The sequence below is a fragment of the Micropterus salmoides genome, unplaced genomic scaffold (genome assembly GCF_014851395.1).
Source record: "Micropterus salmoides isolate LMB-PRFRI ecotype aquatic unplaced genomic scaffold, ASM1485139v1 Ms_hic_scaffold_1, whole genome shotgun sequence".
NCBI lineage: Eukaryota > Metazoa > Chordata > Actinopteri > Centrarchiformes > Centrarchidae > Micropterus > Micropterus salmoides.
Window position 1 is genome coordinate 928,576 of NW_024040040.1, and position 21,000 is coordinate 949,575.

Consider the following 21,000-nt stretch of genomic DNA (forward strand, 5'->3'; position numbering starts at 1 on the left):
AACTTGACTTCAAACGACCCCTACACAAAAACTCCCTATGTAATATTCAAATACAGTAACTGATCAGTCTGTTGCCAAGTCTCCCCTTAGATAGTCATAACATGAAATATGGCAGGCATACACAATAGACTCTCTTTGTTACAAACGTGTCTATAATATCCTGAAAGGAAACAAACTAAATGTGTATCATCTGTAATAATTATAAATGAGTATAGACAATATGCACAGGTTTTGTAAAGAGTTTGTGGATTGTACAATACTGGCCAGACTGGATCCGGGGCTGCTTTGCTGTGGCACGCTGGACGGCACCCCCTCTCTCTCCTTCTCTCTCTCTCTCTCCTTCTTGTCTCTCAGATCACAGGAGAACAAAACCCAAAAAAGGCAAACAACACTTTAGTCCTTTTATGTACTCACAAGGTTATTTCCCCCCAAAATAAGAGTGTTACCTCTCTGAATAATCATAATCTATTTTCCCTAACTTTTTAACATATCTACGTTCACATGCAAGCTAAGGAATTTCGGTGTCGTTTACACTGGGGATGCTGGGGACACTACTCTTCACTCCTATTTAAAGCTTACTCTATTAACAACCGTTCTTCAATACCAATGAAAATGCCTTTTTTAAATGTATTTACACACATAAAAAACCCCAAATGAAAAGTAAGTAAAATATAGAAAAACAAATGCGCACTTCCCAAAAAAGTAACTTAGGCTAAGAAAAACCCCCACTGCTGCTTCTGAAATGACCCAAACCATACAGCAGCCATTAATCAATAACTTTAACAAATTTCAAAACACAGTTTTCCCCTTGATCAAGTTCCCTTCTCTATTTCTTCATTCATATATATGTATATTCTCTTCCTTCTTTATTTATTTATTCTATTATTCATATATGTCTTCTTGAATCCTAGCCTTATTGTCCTCTGCATAGTCTCTCTCACACTAGGCTTCTCCTATTTCCCACACACACAACCGAGACACAGCAGGGCAGCTCTCCACACACACACACACATGGTAGCTATCCAGTCAACAAGAATGCATTTCTTCACACTGTTTATAAAGCATGCTTCCGCCGCACCCTTTTCCTTTATTATTTTCCTTCCTAAATTTATGCTACCTCGAGTTTGCAGATATTTAATGAGAGGCCACTTCGGACATAGTTCGTCAACACATGTATCGAGAGGTAACTTACAATTAAATTTTTCTTCTACAAGCTCCCAGTTCCTTTGAACGGACCCGAAAATTCACCTAGTTCCTTTCCAGGATTTGCGGCCCATCTAAGATCGCCTTTCAAGGGCTTTTTGTCCAGATCTGCGGCGTCCTAATCCTTATATTACCTTTTTCCTTAACCTTATATTTTCTTCCTTATCCTTATTAATTTGTATTCAAGCCGAATGACCCTGGCCAGGGTTGCACTCTCTCTCTTTTCCCTTACTCCAATTTACCTATTCCTTAAAGCCTAGTTTCACGCGACAGTAATTTCCATCCCACATGACTTACGGTTATAAGAATCTGAGGGCCCATATTCTTAATCTTTGCAAAGTTATGAAACCTCACTTCCCGTTACTCCTAGGCTGTTCCTTTTTCTTCCTTTTATATCTATCTATCTGTCTTCATTACATTCACACACACAACCTATTTGCGTTATCCACAATGCACACTAAATTTAGAACGGAGTCTTCTCACACATCCACCCGCAAGCATTCACACGGGATCGAACCGGTGTACCCTTCAACGCACACACAGACACACGAACTGACCAGCGCCCACAGTTTATGAGAAAACTCACCCTATACGCTAGCTTCTGGAGCGGGAGTCAGCTCGACGGTGCCTGTGATGGAACGACGAATTCTGGCACAACACGGTCCCTTCGTGGTCGTCAATTTCTGTGGTGTCCGAACGATAATGCTGCGATGATGTGTTGAGAAGAAATCCGCTTGACACTGTTCTTGGTTATAAAAGTTTATTACATCAAAGAATTCAGCATCAATTACAAGCTCTGCAGCAGCTTGGAGAGTGACCCAGCCCGATGGCCACTCTGTCTCTCTGTACATCGAACACAGCTTATATAGGACATGTTTAGGTCTCTGCTAAAAACCATATAAGGGCACGGTGCTGTAGAATAAATGTAACCATCTATTAGACACCACAGAAGGGTATAGTCCCTTCATACACACTAATCTCTTTATACCTAATCTCTACTTCCCCTAACACTGCACCCATCAATCATTACTTCCCATAAGGGTTCACTGTCCCTCTCACCAGCTGCAGAGCATTATGTTAAACTGTAATGGCCGGATGCACATATGTTATACACCACACAGACTGAGTGAAGTATCTACAGTCTGTGGTACCACACAGTGTGAGCTGGCCATCCATCCACAGATGGACTTTAGCCTACTGTAGAGGCTGTATACAATAAAATCATCAGGGTTCCCATGTGTCCTGGAAAACCTTGAAAACAGTTCATGAGTTTTTCAGTCATGGAAAACGTCTCGGGTTACGTATGTAACCCTGGTTCCCCGAGAAGGGGAACGAGAAACTGTGTCGGTTACGACACTATGGGAACGCCTCTAGGCTGAAGGTGAATGAAATCACTCCAATCCTATTGGCTTGTTGCTAGAACGGTAAGGTGTGACGGAATAACCGGAGAAGTATACAGCACACCTGTACACACTCATCATTAGCTTAAACTATGAAGCAGGCGCTTCAGGCGGGGAGAGAGGTGCGGCGGGCCGACGCAGTGTCTCGTTACCCTTCGAGGGGAATCAGGGTTACATACGTAAACCGAGACGTTCCCCTTCGAGGGAACTCGAACTGCGTCGGTTACGACACTATGGGAACGAGATACCCACTAAACCGGGCCGAAAACCCCGCCTGCCCCAGTGTGCAATAAAGTGGCACGACTAAGAGGAGAGCGCACGAGTGCCAGGTGCCGAAGGAAGGTCAAGACTGTAAAACCGAATGAATGTGTGCGGAGTGGCCCAGCCAGCCGCTAAACAAACATCCTGCAAAGAGGCCCCGGGAAGGAGGGCTCGAGAGGCCGCCATGCCTCTGGTGAATGAAGAATGAGCCCTCACAGCCACAGGTGAAGGCAAACCGCGCACCTGATAGGCCAGGGAAATAGTCTGAACAATCCAGTTGCTAATAGTATGTTTGGATGCAGGGAGCCCGGCCCTGGGAGACCCAAAACACACTAGCAGCTGGTCAGCCTTCCTCCAATGGGAGGACCTAAGAGTGTAAATACTCAGTGCTCTGACAGGGCAGAGCAGATGAAGTCTCCCGTCCTCCGCCGTCACATGAGGTGGAGGATGAAATGCAGCACTGTGGACCCTGCCGCACAAGAAGGCACTTTAGGGATGTATCCTGGACGAGGGTGTAGGATAGCCCTAATATTCCCCGGGGCAAACTCCAGGCTTGCGGGGAAACCAAAAGCGCTTGGAGATCCCCCACCCTCCTCAGAGAGGTGATAGCAAAGAGAAAGGCCATCTTGAGGGTCAAGTGCTTAGCCTCAGCTGACTCCAGGGGTTCGAAGGGGGCCTCAGCCAACGCCCCAAGAACCACCGCCAGATCCCAAGTGGGAACCTTGGACCGAGTCGCAGGTCTCATCCTCCGCGCACCACGGAGGATCCTTGTGGACGGGGCCCTGGAGCTGAGGAGGGTCTCGACTGCTCCGGCTGTTAGACCCGCCTCTAGGTACTGTGCCCCCTCAGGGGCCAGACCCACAGTCGCCATATGGCGGGGCAAGGGTGAATAACCCGGCCCTGCGCCTGGGACAGCAGGTCTCGCCTCAGAGGGACCCGCCACGGCGGGCCGTCCAGGAGCGATCATGATGTCCGAGAACCACACCCGGGTTGGCCAGAACGGGGCTACGAGCAGTAGACCGACATTGTCCTGGCGGACCCACTCCAGAACCCCTAGGAGCAGAGCGACTGGGGGAAAAGCGTACAGCGGGCAGTGCGTAGTCTCTGAGACGCAAACAGATCCATGTTTATGGGGCCGAACCCTTCCCAGTCCTGAAGCCCTCCCTGAATTCCCTGTCTGGTTTTGGACCCTGGACCCTCATCAGCCGGACCCCAGTGCGACTTCCTCCCCCCTATGTTCGTCTGCCAAGCCCCGCCTTGTCCCATGGGAAGGCCGCAGGGAGGCGTCCTTTGAGGAGGGGGCCCTGTTGTGGTGGCAGCCCGGCTGACGGTGAGTGTCCTGGTTTTTCTACTTTTTATCAGTTTTTCTGCTTTTTTCCTTGGTTTTCTGTTCTCTGCCTGCCTCCCTGTGTTTTCTCCCCTGTGTGCTCTCTCTCTCCCTCTGCTCCTGAGCCCAGCCAACTACCTGCACCTGCATCCCATCAGCCACCTCGTCAGCCTGCCACACCTGCCAGTAATCAACCTCATGCCTGCCTGTATTTCAACCCCGGTTCTCCACACCATCCTCGCTTGATCGTCGTTGCTCCTTACCCGGTGCCATCCCCACGTTCAGGCTTCCATGTTTCTTGTTTTTTTCACATTTACCCTGTGCCTTGTCGCTGTCTTCACTAACCTTGTCTCTCTGTCTGTTTCCCTCCCAGGTACACTCACCCTCGTCCTCCGTTCGGCTGGGCTCATCCACTGGCCCTACTCCTCCTCGGACTTCCCCCACGGCGTCCTCCCTGTTCCCCCGCCTCTCCTCGCTTCCTCGGCCCCTGTGTTCCCCGGCTCCCTGGCCCCCTGTCTCCTTGGTTCCCCGTGCCTGTGCTTCCCCGACGTCCTCCTCTCCCTCCACTCCAGTCCCTCTCACCCTTTTTCCCTCAATAAACCTCCTTCCCTCAGAGTGCTGCATTTGGGTCCTCTCTGTCCACACACCACGCAATCCCATAACATGATCCTCATTTCATAATGCCACTGCAAAGATTCGACTGTGAGATTTGTAGTCGAATCAGGCTCCTCTTATAGCAGCACTTTGTGCCATGATTTCATCCTTCTAGAACTTTTTTATTGGTGTATTTATTATCCATTGTTGCCATCTAGTGGCCTTTTATGTGCTAATTTTACATCTTTATTTTCTATTTTAACACCTTTACTTGGTGATGTTATTAATTATGTGATTAATATAGTTTGTATTATTATTTCACCACAATGTTGTTTATATTTTTGGGGTCATTTCAATCACAATTTTCCCTATTAAAACTTCAGAAAGTCACATTTTTTAAAGTTTCTTCTTTTTTGGTTATATAGTTACAAAAAGGTTTTGCGTATGTGCATCAAGTGAACACTGCCTTTGTGTATTTTCACATCTGCATTTGAAAGAACTTGCATCTGTGTGATTTCCACTCACACTTGCAGCCTGTTTCTTATGTACTTCACTCAGGAATGTGGTCTAATTACAGAATAGGCCTACAGAATAAATAAATAAATACATATTATTATTATTAGTAGTAGTAGTAGTTTTAGTTGTAGTAGTAGTAGTATATGCCTCAAGTGCAGATGTAACTATCCTTGAGCAAACTATGAGCACATCGATTTCAGAACCACTAACAGATTGTTCACCAGTCAAGAGCTTCAGTGAATGAAGCTTCAGGTTACAGGTATAAACCTAATCTCTGCTGTGAAATTTGATATTTTACTGCATGCTTTATTATTATATACGAATGTTTCACTTTGTGGTTTTTGATCATTTTATTAGGTTGCAGTTAGGTAAAAGTTCCCATGGGAAAGACGCTCATTAGAGAGTTTTCTTATCTGACTGTCCTTGATAGGCCTTCATGTCAGGGCATTTGTACCCTGCTCCCTTCCTAAGATAGCTGCGTAATACCCTTACAGTATAAAGTCACCTGTTTCTACACTGTCTCTTGGTCTTACAGTACATTCTGCAGACTGGTTGCAATCTGGATGTATGTCTGAACCCTTAAAACCCTTTATTTCAGAAGACTCACTAAAGGACATATTTCTATTACACTGCTCAGACGCAAGCTTTTTGATGCGTCTGTCTGCTTTAGGTGATCTCTGGACTCTGACAGCGCTGGGCACTTCAGTCGAAGTCCACTTTGTGGTCGAGAGATCAGAACTTCAGGAGTTCCTTTTTTCAGTAAAAGAACCGTGGAAAATCTTCTTCTGCAGGTATGAGACCCTTATGTTGCAAACAATCTACTTTCCAAAATTGTCTTAAAAATACACAACAAAAGAAAAACGGTCTGCTCTTAGTCAGTGATGTAAGTTAGACTTTCACCTAGTTAGTGAGTTAATGTGCTTAATCTACATTGCAGGGTGTTACTGGAAAGACTTCCATCCCTTGAAAGTATTAGCGAATGTTAAGCTCAACAACCAAACTAGTGCTAGTTTTTAAACAATCCTAACACTATCTATCTATATATCTATCTATCTATATCTATCTACTATCTATCAATATTTTCTATAGGCTTCGCCCTCTAGAGCTATAACTGGTGCGTTTATCCCTCGGCACATGCACAGCACTCAGAGAGCTTTTTCCACGCCCTCTAGCGTGATCGGCCTCATCATGCCTGTACAACGGGGTGAGACGGAAAATCGGCTCCCATTTGTCTTCAGAAGGCTGAAGATGAACTAAAGAGCTAAGATTGAAGAGCTGCTAGTGTAGGCTAATTCATATTGTAGTATTAAAGCACGTGTAGTAAGTGTACATCTGAAATGAGAATAACTGAAGTTAAGACCACTTCAGTGTGGTTTTATGAAATGTCCTCCTTTCTGATCCATTTCTTTTTTGACCATATGTTGACTAAAGGTGATCGCAGCATTTTCTTTTATTTACCTCACCAAATGAAAGTGCACCTATATTTGTCTGCCAGTGTTATCATAAAAGTGACTTTTAGACAGCTGCATCATATGTAAACATCAGCTATATGTGCAACTGTATCTTTAGAGGTATTTTCATGACAAAAAAAACCCCATTTCAGAATGTTTTAAAACATCCCCCTGGGTTTTCTCACAGATCGCACCATGTTATGGCCTCATAAAAAGATAACATGGACAAAAAGAGGATCCATGATGAGAATTTGTAAGTAGGCCTACAGCGCGGGTGGCTCATCGCCATGCCCACATACACATAAAATGGTTAAACACTCAGCACAAGGACTATTCTGAAAAGGGCCTCTAAAACTCACATAAAATTAAAATGTTATGAATAAGGTATTATTTTTGTTCATAGTCTATATAATCTGCAAATTAAAAAGTTTGTGCAATTTAACTACAGCACTTCAAGTTAGTTAAAAATTTCTGCTTATATGTACAATGATGATTACTGTGATTATCCACAGTACAATGATGATTACTGTGATTATCTACAGTACAATGATGATTACTGTGATTATCTACAGTACAATGATGATTACTGTGATTATCTACAGTACAATGATGATTACTGTGATTATCCACAGTACGATGATGATTACTGTGATTATCTACAGTACAATGATGATTACTGTGATTATCCACAGTACGATGATGATTACTGTGATTATCTACAGTACAATGATGATTACTGTGATTATCCACAGTACGATGATGATTACTGTGATTATCCACAGTACAATGATGATTACTGTGATTATCCACAGTACAGTGATGATTACTGTGATTATCTACAGTACAGTGATGATTACTGTGATTATCTACAGTACGATGATGATTACTGTGATTATCCACAGTACAATGATGATTACTGTGATTATCTACAGTACGATGATGATTACTGTGATTATCTACAGTACAATGATCATTACTGTGATTATCCACAGTACAATGATGATTACTGTGATTATCCACAGTACGATGATGATTACTGTGATTTTCCACAGTACAATGACGATTACTGTGATTATCTACAGTACAATGACGATTACTGTGATTATCTACAGTACAATGATGATTACTGTGATTATCTACAGTACAATGACGATTACTGTGATTATCTACAGTACAATGACGATTACTGTGATTATCCACAGTACAATGATCATTACTGTGATTATCTACAGTACAATGATGATTACTGTGATTATCCAAAGTACAATGATCATTACTGTGATTATCCACAGTACGATGATGATTACTGTGATTATCCACAGTACAATGATCATTACTGTGATTATCTACAGTACAATGATGATTACTGTGATTATCCAAAGTACAATGATCATTACTGTGATTATCCACAGTACGATGATGATTACTGTGATTATCCACAGTACGATGATGATTACTGTGATTATCCACAGTACAATGATGATTACTGTGATTATCCACAGTACAATGATGATTACTGTGATTATCCACAGTACGATGATGATTACTGTGATTATCCACAGTACAATGATGATTACTGTGATTATCTACAGTACAATGATGATTACTGTGATTATCCACAGTACGATGATGATTACTGTGATTATCCACAGTACAATGATGATTACTGTGATTATCCACAGTACAATGATGATTACTGTGATTATCCACAGTACAATGATGATTACTGTGATTATCCACAGTACGATGATGATTACTGTGATTATCTACAGTACAATGATGATTACTGTGATTATCCACAGTACGATGATGATTACTGTGATTATCTACAGTACAATGATAATTACTGTGATTATCCACAGTACAATGATGATTACTGTGATTATCCACAGTACAATGTTCATTACTGTGATTATCTACAGTACAATGATGATTACTGTGATTATCTACAGTACAATGATGATTACTGTGATTATCCACAGTACGATGATGATTACTGTGATTATCCACAGTACAATGATGATTACTGTGATTATCTACAGTACAATGATCATTACTGTGATTATCCACAGTACAATGATGATTACTGTGATTATCCACAGTACAATGATCATTACTGTGATTATCTACAGTACAATGATCATTACTGTGGTGGGAAACACGCCTCACCACGTCCAAAACTCTATTGACTTTGTAAACAAAGTTCGAGGACTAAAACTGGATCCAGATGAAACCATGGTATCCTATGACGTGACTTCTTTGTTCACCTGCATCCCCACCATAGAGGCAGTAGAAACCGTTAGGAAACGGCTAACACAAGACAACACCCTGGACAACAGAACTAGCCTCAGCCCTGACCAAATCTGCAAATTACTCGACCTCTGTCTAAACACCACCTACTTCCAGTACAACGGAGGATTCTACAGACAGAAGCATGGCTGTGCCATGGGCTCACCGGTATCCCCGATTGTGGCAAACATCTACATGGAAGAAGTGGAGAATAAAGCCCTCAACTCCTTCAGAGGAATAGCACCGAGCCACTGGTACAGATATGTGGACGACGCCTGGGTCAAAATCAAAAGCCAGGAAGTGCAAGCCTTCACAGAACACATCAACTCTGTGGACAGTAACATCAGTTTCACACGAGAAGATGTTCACAACAACAGTTTGGCCTTCCTGGACTGCGCTGTACACATTGAAGAGGACAGAAGCCTGCAGATTGGTGTTTACAGAAAACCCACACACACAGACCAATACCTACTCTTCGATTCCCAGCACCCACTGGAGCACAAGCTAGGGGTCATGAGAACACTGCACCACAGAGCAGAAAAGATACCAACAAGCGCCCAAGCCAGAGAGAAGGAACAGAACCACCTGAAGGGGGCACTTACAGCCTGTGGATACCCTAAATGGACCTTTGTGAAAACAGCCACAAGATCCAGGAAGAACAAAACTACAGGGGAGGTGGAGAAGAAGGTCAAATGCAACAACATTGTGATTCCATACGTGTCTGGAGTATCAGAGAAACTCAGGAGGATTTTCAACAAACACAACATCCCTGTGTTTTTTAAACCCGAGAACACAATAAGACAGATGCTGGTCCACCCCAAAGACCGCACACCCAAACACAAGAAAAGCAATCTAGTGTATGCGGTCCAATGCAGTGAGGAATGCACAGACCTGTATATTGGGGAGACTAAACAACCACTACACAAACGCATGGCTCAACACAGAAGGGCCAACTCCTCAGGTCAAGACTCTGCAGTCTACTTACATCTGAAGGACAGAGGACACTCGTTTGAGGACCACCAGGTGCACATTTTAGACAGAGAAGATGGATGGTTTGAAAGAGGTGTCAAGGAAGCATCTACACCAGGGTCGAGAAGCCGTCATTGAACAGGGGAGGGGGTCTACGCCACCACTTATCCCCCACTTACAATGCTGTCCTTTCATCACTTCCCAGGAAACTCAACAAACGTAACCTATTGGCCTCAGGTGAAGATACCAACGATGGTCGTTCAGTCTTGGCCACAGGTAGTCTCAACAACTGTAACGACTGTCGTCACAGCAACAAGGAACACTAACGAACCAGCGGTATCGATGACCCGGGCCAACGACCCTGGCCAACGACCCCACTGAGGTTAAATAGCTGAGTTTCCCTGCCAGTCAGTCAGGACTGAAGAAGTCCTTTGGATGAGGGACGAAACGTCTTCCAGTATCTTCAACCAAGTCCAGTTGCCCTTGACTTTAACCTTCGTTGGATAACTATGACCTGGATGACTGAGAATCTTCATAGACAATGATGATTACTGTGATTATCCACAGTACAACGATCATTACTGTGATTTCTTAGGGTAGCAACCTGATTACTGTGATTTTCACAATAACTCTTTGATTACACAATATTTTACTGTGTATTAGTATACTGTAACTAACTGTGCACAAACACAGTAAATTATTTTTACAGTGTAGCCATTGTCATAAGAGGTAACATTTTGCTAGCTTGGCTAGTCCAGCCTTTAAATAGAGGAATGTGGAACAGCGTTTTAAATTGGTAAACAGAGTGAGAGACATATATGGAACTTTAAATATGTTTATTGCTCAATACAGTTTCACTGTTATGCAGAATATGGCATGGGAAATATGTTTTTTTCTTCCTACTATGCACTCTGGGATTCTTACTGCTGAATAATTAATAGCTGCAAGCATGTAGGCCTGTGGCTGACTGTAAAAATATCAGGCATGTTTTTCTTCTTCTTATTATAATAATAATAGGCCTAATTATTATTATTATATGTTGCCATTTTGCTACAATTACACTTCAAACTACAGCTGCGGCTGTGTTTGCAACCTGACCTTTCTTTTTTCTGTGAGAGTGAAGAATTTATAAAAGTTGCGAGACACTGTGGAGAGCCCCAGCTGCAGCAGTGCATGGATCATGCGTAATATTCATCCAGCCAGAGGGAACGATCACAAGCCATTCACAGCGTGTCTGTCGTACTAGCAACACAACCCGCAGGCCTACTGGAGATGGAGTGGGCCGGTGGAGCATACAGGACCAGGGACAGGAGATTGCGTAGTGACCGGCCCGCTGTTGATGGTCGCTGATCGTTTCCTCTGGCTGGGTGAAGTCTGACGCTCCTGATTTTACACATTGGATCCATGATGATAGAGAAATATAGGAATTAATGGCAATAAAGCATACTGTCAATATTTTCGAGACCCCCCAAAATATCACAAATCATGCTTTTAGGGGAGCTGATGTCTTGTTAAGGGGAGCTAAGCTCACTCTGGCTCCCCCGTAGTTCGCACCTTGCCCTCAATGCTTATCTGTAGAAGCAGTGAGCAGCAGTCAGCACCCATTGATTGTTAATGAGGGATCCTCCACAGAAGTGGGACCCAGTTTTTGCAGACCTGCAGAGGCCACCTGTCCTCCAACAATCTTGTCATTGAGCACAGGCTGACCACACACTGAGGAGAGAGATTTTAAAGACAGAGTGAGTAATAGGGGGTTGACAGCAAATACTAACAATATTGAAATTATAAGCCAAACCGTTATGACCCAAAACATGTTTAAAATGACCCAAATGACAGGCGGACAGGATTGTATTTATAGTATTGTTAGGTCTCGTGCTATTTTGACTTAAAATATGTACATGGGTGGAAATTTGCGATCATCTGTAACATTTATAACTAAACTCATTCAAACACAAACATTAATAAGTGACACACCTTTAACCCTGTCTTCTCTCAGCTAACAGACTGCAAATCATTTTCTACTTACACCTAAGTTTGCAGTTTTTAATATCCCTCTAGAAATCACTGTGACTATGAAAAGCTTTAATTACCAAAATGTGCCACTAGAGGTCAAAGCTCATCCATAAATAGTAAATACACTTCACTACAGACAACAGGAAGTGCAGAGTGCCACATTGGCAGTCACTGCTGCTTGCTCTGCTGCTGTACAATGGCTGAAATAAAGAAAACAGCTTTACAAATGTTACTGTAGCTGGTTCACAAACAAAAGAAAAAGCAGCAAGTTTAACAGAATTATTTTATTCTAAACAAAGGGGCGTTAGATAGAAAGGTAAACACTCGGCTACATATTGTTGAGTGTAACAGCCGGCTGCCAGAAACCCCACAGTGGTTATAGCCAACTTGTATTAGTACTGCGATGGTGCGGTTCCATCTGGTTGGTCTGTCTAATGCTGGACCCAGTTTACTCACTCACTCATCGTCAACCGCTTGTCCTGTGTACAGGGTCACGGATCTTGGATTTTCATGACGATGATAATTCCATCAATTAAAGTCTGAAAATGACAAAGTAGCTGAATTTACGTCCAATATTGGGGAAAGTCAAGCCAGAGTCCTGCCACCTGCCATATCATCCAGGCCTTATGTTGGCAGCTCATGAGAATTCACGCATCAGGCGCGTCTCACTCTCTCTGACAAAATGTTTTTTCTTTTTCGCTTTCAGACTGAGTGAAGTATCTACAGTCTGTGGTACCACACAGTGTGAGCTGGCCATCCATCCACAGATGGACTTTAGCCTACTGTAGAGGCTGTATACAATAAAATCATCAGGGTTCCCATGCGTCCTGGAAAACCTTGAAAACAGTTCATCAGTTTTTCAGTCACGGAAAACACCTGGATAGTGAGAGAAAAAGAAGAATGTCATGGAAAATTATTCAAACAGTATGTGGTGGTTGCCCAGTTAAGTTGTGAACACACCCCCTGAGTCATGTCACATAGTAGCACCGGTTGACTACGGTTGGATGGCATTAATTCAAGTGACCAAACTTTCACTAATTTAACCCCTTGGTGCCTGAAGTTATTTGTGTTTTCATTTGCTTTTAAGCTGTTGTTATATTAAGTGAAGATTGTTAATTTGTCTATAGAACATAGAAAAGATATAAATTCAGGTTTGTGTAGGTATGATGCAAATTAGCGACAACAGGTATAAACGAGAAACCAGGGCTTGCAAAAGGTTCCTAGGTACGAATGGAATATGCACCCACAGGCATTGGGGGAATCCATGTGCTATCTTGGCTTGCAGTCTGAAAGGAAGAGGTGTGATGAGAATTTGCGACAATCGGCGTCAAGGGTTTAAGTTGCATTATCCTCCAAAGGTAAAAGTTAGTCTGCCAACTGGTAAGATTTGTAGTTTTTATTAGGTCAGTGTTTTCTTTTTAACTTGTTATTACCAGCTGAATAATGTTTACATGTTTGGTTCAGTTGCTGCAGATGACGTGTCTGCTAGCTTGATTTTCCTGCAAAGGTTTAAGGTTTGTGTTTCAACTCTGGCGAGGAGCAATTTCAGCTGTGTTTGGGTGAGAAAGTTGGATAAGAATGAAGCCGGGGTAAAAACAACCAGCTGCTGGATGTGCATCAAACGGAGTACTGGCTTATTTACTTTGCTAGCATCTCTTTTAACACAGTGTGTGTTACAATAAAATGGACCCTTTTCAGCCTTGAGTTATAATCTGAGTTTTGTGGGGGTCACTTGGGGAATGAGAACAAAACGAAAAGTTTTTAACAGTATTATGGATAAATATTCAATGTTGAAATATATCAGTGGGGGGGTCTGGGGGTCCTTCAACTTAATTTCCTGCATTCTGGAGACATTTTCTGCACCAACTTATGGTGGAAATGTTTATTTATATGAAGGGAAACAAAATTAAGGTGGCAGGTGACAATTCAAAATATATAAAATACAGTAGATTATAATGCAGCGATCAGCAGCTTGTTGTTTTAGCTTAAGTTAGTTTTTTAGATTCACATTTGTTTCTTCTATATTTCAACTGATTGGTTGGTTCACCAAAACTGACACTGACAAGCTACTTTCGGCACACTGCTGCTTGAAAGAGCCTCTTTTCTCCCTGCTCTCTCTCTGCCGACAGAGATTAGCAGGCAGGTGAGAACGGGGGCAGGTGAGCGTGACGTGGCGCCCAGAGAACCTGATATGGAGAGCGCAGAGGACTGTGGAAGGCCTACCGGTAGTTTGTGCCATATCGCAAGAAAAAGTCCCGGTACACCAAAGAGTAAAATGTTGAGGTGCGTACCGGCCGACTTTAAGCACTGAATACAACTGAATTCATGTTTGTTGTTTGTTTGTTCCGTCAAAACTGTACTGCGCACCATAGTGGCTGATGGCGGAGAAGTGCAGCCTTCCTGTCAATCATGCGGCGCGCAATGTGGCTTATTAGAAAAATATGTTAATTTTAGTCTTTTTAATGTAGCCTAAATAATAGTACTAATTACAATGAAAAACACATTATTTGTAATTCAAAATAATGGTTGTTGATAAATGATTTAGAGACCCCGTAGAAGAATGATTTTACTGAGCTCAGACCTCCTTATGTGAGCTGAGCTCCCATGTTGTGATTTTTTTTAGAGCATTACAGCCTAAATTGTTATCATTAATCACTAGAGCAATGGTGGTCTACATTTTCATGATTTAAAATGTTATTTTATAGTGTAAAGTTAGGATCACAGTGTTAAAACTCTATAGTTCTGAGTGTATGTGCTCCTTTCTGTATCTAACTGCCCAGACTCAGCAGTAGCACATGTGTGTGAGCAAGCACTGTGCTTTGGGAGCAAAGGGAGGGAGCATCAAAAACACTTGCAAAGGAAAATATACAAGCAGATTTTGTGAAAATTGTATTACAAAACATACATCAATATAGTGCATCACAGTAAGAATGTCCTGTTTCTAGCACAGAGCACAAACAACACCAGTTTATTCCACAAAAGTCAGGTTATGGATGAAATGCCATGATCAAGCAAAGTACACAGAGAGGAGGAGCAGGCAGTCAGGGACTTTCCCAGATTCAGGTGCAGTAGGAAAGAGAGCCAATAGATGATGTGAAGCCAAGAAACAGAGCTATAAAAGGAGGTCCAAAAGGAGGTGAAAGTCAGTCGTTACATGGTTTTCATGTCGACTCGGGTCTCTGTTCTGGTAACAGAATGGGGCTCTATTTTGCACCGATCTCTGACTTTTGTGTTCTAATTGGTGTCTGTTTTTGTTGATTATAAAAATGTTGGTAAAAGTTCAAGCTTTCTTATCTGGCCCAAGTCTTGAATTTTTACACGCCACCCACTGGCTCCCAACTAAGTCCAACCCTGTATACCACTCCCTGCTGATTTTAGTTTCTACACCCCTGCTTCTAACTTCTGTGTCTGTTTGCAAAATGAGTGAGTGAAATAAAACATGATACAACTAGTGTAAGTTAATTTGAGCATAGAGTACCAAAATGGTTGGTTTGAGCCTCCTAGCTTCACAGAGGTGTGTGGCATGGATAGGGTGACAAAATACTAGTAACTGACATGGATTTCTCAATAGCATTTTGCGCGAACATCAATCGTCCTCCCCGGTACCTCGTAATTCATGGCTTAACAGGTTTAATCACATAACTTTGTACAGCACTTTGTTCAACATTGGTGGTTTTTAAATGTGTTTTATAAACAAATTGACTTGTTACACTCAACTGTTCCCTGCAAAACAACGGCAGGTAGGAACCAAAATTAGCCTGCCCTTAGCTACACATATAATTGGGCTTAAAATTATAATGAAATTATTACTGAATGAACGTTCCACTAATAAAGTGGGGTAATACGTTAGAGGGGCCTCAGGAGAGAAGTCTGAGGACGGGCGGAACTTTGTGAGTTAAATATGAGTGAAAACATATAACAAATATTCAATTGTTTTTTTTTTGGAAAATATTCTAATGGTGTGAAACTCTGATAGCATGAATTTACAAACAGATTTTTGTGAATGTGGACATTTTATCTTTGTGTTCACATTTGATATATGAGTGTGTGTGTTTTCATATTCACTTCAGCAACTGTCGCAATAAATGTGAGCGTATCTTCGTTTGCTCAATTCTTTTTTATTTTGATACAAGCGTGGCTTCAAGAACACAACTTCAGCCTCCAAATGCAGTTGAATCAACACGTCTCTAAAACAGTTTTAACACAAACAGATTATAACCATCATGAAGGAGGATTTACTGCAGGACATTTGGATTAGACTGCATTAGTTGAGTTCATACATGTACTCAAAGCCGACAGAAAGGATTTCCCTTAATTAAAAACCAGGTTACTGTGATAAAAAAATCAAGAGGTTAATAGTTCAGCACTTTCACATCTACAGGTCAGTTGTTGCCACAGCAAAGCTTGACAAGACTTAAAATTGACATTATTATCAATATAAAGTTCAGTTTAAGTATTTTAGAGCATTAGCTGCTTATTAACTTTAGATATAATTGTACATTAAGGTACACTAGCTCAGATAGGTAGATGATGGACATGTGTTCCTCTGACCTCTAAAATATGCTCCTTAAGTTTTTAAATCCATTTGTTAACGACTGTAAGAAATTCCATGACAGCATTAGTTTAATTCTATCTGCAATGTAATCAATAAACACCATCCTGTTTTCAGTTATTTGAGGGGGAAGTTTTTTGTAAATGACAAATCATCATCTTGTATTTTGCATAACGTCTGGATCCTTCAAAAACCTTGACACGCTCGTATGCCAGGCTACATATACCTACATTTGTTTCGTGCTGCTTAAACAATTCATTTATTCATTTAACACCCTTCATTTTAGAGAGAAAGCAGATGAGGAATTGGAAGAAGAGGAAGGGGGAGTGAGCAGGAGCGCCCCCGCTGCTAGTTGGTATGTTGCCGGCAGCTATGATGTTGTTGCTGGTGGTGTTGGTGGAGTCTGAGCCAGGAAGGTGGCGTTGTTGATTGTTTCCAACTAACAACACTGCTGCCTGGAACCAAGAGCCGCTCTGCTCACCGCCAGATCACCCTGAACAAACAAACAGGACAGATGTGTTCAAGTCCAACTTTTGTGAAACGGAAAATAATCTTAACTTTTTCTAAATGTGCTGTACGATCAATATGTCATTTTGCCTTCTCATCAAGCTCTCTTGTGAGTGTGTAAAGTGAATAAGTATATTCCAGAGACGCCTTGAAATGTGCTCATTTTAAAGTGAGACTAGTCCAAACAAGCAATACAGTTTTTTAAGACACATGCCTTCAGTGTGGGAGGCTGTGACACATCCACCAATGTGTTCCTAAACAAGACACTTAATCCCTCGTTGTTCCTGAGGCGTACTACCTCTGACATATGTAGCAATTATAAGTTGCTGTGGATAAAAGCGTCAGCTAAATGAATGTAATGTCATATAATACTCTGAGTGTGGTTCATCAATGGTGATAAATGATTCAAACATCCTGCGAAGTGCACGCACAACTGTGCACAACACCGCAGCTGGTGCTCCAGCTCTCTTCCTCTTCTACCACACATGCTGCACCCACACATGCACACTCAAGGTTAGGGTAACAATTTTGCATTTATTCACACACTTTTATTAAGATTTGTATTATTATTTATTAATTTATTAAAAGTTGTTTTGTTTTTATATTATCTTAAACAGCATTATACGTTGATGTTTATATATGACCATAGGCCGTATATTAAGTTAGTGGGAGAAAACAAAATATGCCATTGAGCCCCCCCACATAACCAAAATGGCATGATCCTCATTTCACAATGCCACTGCGAAGATTCAACTGTGAGATTGGTAGTCGAATCAGGACTTCGAATCGACTTGGTCTCAGCCCCTAAAAGTCTTGGTCTTGACTTGGTCTCGGTTTGGGCGGTCTTGACTACAACACTAGTACCATGGGATCCAAAATTGTTTGATCCAAAAACCAGTCTGCTCTCAGTTAGACTTCACCTAGTTAGTGTGTTAATGTGCGAACAACTGTACCTCAGCCTGTATTCCATCCAAAATTGTGTTTTGAAGAAGAAAAATATATAATTTTATAGCTTTCTGAGGCGAAATGTAGAATAAAAATTGAAGTCTGGACATGGCAGGCACTTACATTAGTGCCTTGTGGCAGGCCAGGACAGGTGACACTGAGGTCGCCGTCCATCCCAGTGGACTTGAAGGTCTTGAAGCCTGGCTGGTTGCTGGTGATCTGCTTGTTGATCCAGGACCTATAACGGGACACTCTGGTGTAGACTGTTGGGAATGAGTCTCGGCACAGCCTACTGCAAAACTCACGATTCCCTCCTGGATCCAGCGGCCGCCCTGCTTGCTCTGCAGCGGACCTCCCGAATCCCCCTTTAAGGAAAGAAACATTTAAGAGAAGGAAGCTTTGCAGAAGCTCAAATCTGACACAAAAACAGATATAAAAGTGATCACCTGACAGGAGCCCTTCCCTCCTACCCCGGCGCAGATCATGTTGTCTGTGATGACGCCCACTCCGTAGCTACACTTACACTGTCTGTTCCCCACAATCGGCACCTGCACCTCCCTTAGGTCTTCTGAAAGAGGAAAGAATGCTGAAGAGACACAAATTCAGTTTAGTAATCAACACAAGGGGTGAAATATGTTTCAAAATGTTTGTACACAAAATGGATATTTCTATTTTATTACAGACTCCAGCCATCGCTAGTGGGTTTATCCCTCGCTCATAAGCGCAGTACTAATAGAGCTTTCTCCACGCCCAGCGACGTGATGAGCCTCACCCTGCCTATACATTGGGGTGAGACGTATAGTCAGCTTCCATTTTTCTTCAGGAGTCTGAAGAGCAGCTAAAGAGCTAAATGCAGAGTAGAAGAGGACAACGATGTTGGCTAGGAAGGACAGCCAGAACATCATCCGGGTTTATAAAGTGCACGTACTGTACATTTGTCTGCCAGTGTTATCATAAAGTGAATCTGATGTTATTGACCACTTTTTGACAGTACATGTAAACATCAGCTAATGTGCACATTTATTTTTTTTATTTTCAGTAAGAAAGATGAAATATAAAATGTAACTATGACAAAAATTTCCTTAAGATATGTCTTGTGTTTTAACAATACCTACTCAACAGCTTGACAATATAGACCAATTGTAGGGACACACACTCTCCAGCACATGTGTTATCGTGAGCATGTAAAACAGTCTCATAATTAATTTGTTGAAGAGGATAAATAAAAATATATCCACTTAAAGTGGGGATTAAACACACAACCCTTAGGCTGAGAGTCCTGTACTCTACCAACTGAACAGTCAAAGTCACTCTTAAATTATCCTAAAAGAAAACAAGCTTTGTATTAGAGTATCGTTTTGTTCTCCTGTATATCTCTATCGGACAGGTAAAGGAGAAACTACAAGTCAGTAGTCAGTAGTCAAGTAGTCAGACTCTGAAAATAAATGTAATCCAGGTGCTTTCTGACTCACTCCAATCTGCTTCTGCCCCAGCCGGTGACCCAGGCTTCAGTGCCGTTGTAGAAGGTGCTGCCTGGGGCTGCCAGGCAGACGGGCTGGATGTATTTGGTGAATTTCACCGGTGAGGAGAGCTTCAGGAGGCAGATGTCGTTGTAATAAGTTTTGGAATTATAGTCGGAATGAATGATGATCTTTGAGACTTTCCGAGACACCTGATTGGGGTTTGGTACCTCTAGACTCTGGAGACCCAGAACCACAGTCAGAGTGCTCGTGCTTATGTCTTCTCTGAGGTAATCAGAAGAGAAACAAAACAGTGCAAAGTCATGGAAAGCAGAACTTTAGTCAAGCAGGCACTTAGGTCCTTTTAAAACCACTTCTGGTCTAGTTTGTATAGAGCCTAATAGACGGAGAGATAACAGAAAGATATCACTCAGAAGAACTACTAATTTTTATCCTCATTATATTATAAATCATTCCTTCTACTAAGTTATTCATGGGCTTAATTAACTTTTTTATGACCTCAAGTCCTAATTACCTAATTTTCGTTTCAGTCTATACATATAGTCCATGTTAGTTGCATCTGTTGCAGCAGAGACCTCCATAAAACTAAAGATTCATTTACGTGACATGACGACTTGGGAGTGAGAATGGGTTGCATATACAGATATCTGTTAATAGAGAATAGGTTGAGGGAACAAATTAATCTCAGGAAGTCAGGGAGTCAGTGGTTTCAAATGTTGTCACATTTGTTATTATAAAAATATCAATTATAGCTTCTTTTAGTCAGAATATCAGTCTGGCCCCTGACTTGCTTGGAGGGGCTCTTGGGCCACTCACTTGTTAGTTGTTAAGCTACGTAGGACAAAAATTTAACCTAAAATGAAGCCAAAACTCTTCCTTAAGTGCCTATTTTCTTCTTCCCAACCTTGTTGGCTGGTGACCACTCATAATGAATCATTATCTGCTTCTACCCTTCATCACAGGTTGAAACAACACAGTTCTTCTTCTTGATTGATGATGAATGATAAAATAATTTAATTTATAGCAGAACAATTTTTGTTCTGTCCTGTCAATCATCTCAAGACCCCTCAGATTTATCATGCGACCCCTTGGAGAGATCCCAAACCCCACTTTGAGAACCACAGCCTCACACAGGCTGTTTATGCCACTGCATGGCATGTTGTTTTTTGTCGCGGCTCTACCATCAATGCTTACATTGCACAGCAGTGAGCAGCAGTCAGCACCCATTGATTGTTAATGAGGGATCCTCCACAGACGTGGGACCCAGAGCCTTGCAGACTGGCCTGCCAGGGCCAGCTGCCTGCAGAGGCCACCTCTCCTCCCACAATCTTAGTGTTGAGCGGAGGCTTACCGCACACTGAGGAGAGAGACAAAGACAGTGAGCAAATATTAACAATAGCTGTAGCTATGTAACTATTAACAACATGTTTATGTCCCAAAAGCATGTTTTCAATGTTTTAATGACAGACAGACAGACAGGAAGTAAAGAAGT

At 42.1% G+C, this 21,000-nt stretch overlaps 2 protein-coding genes across 2 annotated transcripts in view; both read right to left on the reverse strand.

Annotated features, from left to right (window-relative positions):
• Positions 1–16,121: 16,121 nt before the first annotated feature.
• LOC119900057 (serine protease 53-like) lies at positions 16,122–18,638 on the reverse strand. The gene is made up of 3 exons (XM_038714841.1): positions 18,474–18,638; positions 18,151–18,392; positions 16,122–17,068 (listed from the first exon to the last, which is right to left on the reverse strand). Exons 1-3 carry the CDS (start codon positions 18,510–18,512, stop codon positions 17,053–17,055), a joined length of 297 nt encoding a protein of 98 aa, XP_038570769.1. The 5' UTR covers positions 18,513–18,638; the 3' UTR covers positions 16,122–17,052.
• Positions 18,639–19,495: 857 nt separating this feature from the next.
• LOC119915523 (serine protease 27-like) overlaps positions 19,496–21,000 on the reverse strand; it is a 2,064-nt gene continuing 559 nt past the window's right edge. Inside the window, exons 2-3 of the mRNA XM_038735081.1 lie at positions 20,703–20,865; positions 19,496–19,772 (exon numbers count right to left, since the gene is read on the reverse strand). Coding sequence (XP_038591009.1) covers positions 19,496–19,772; positions 20,703–20,865 — 440 coding nt within the window. The remainder of the gene's footprint in view (positions 19,773–20,702; positions 20,866–21,000) is intronic.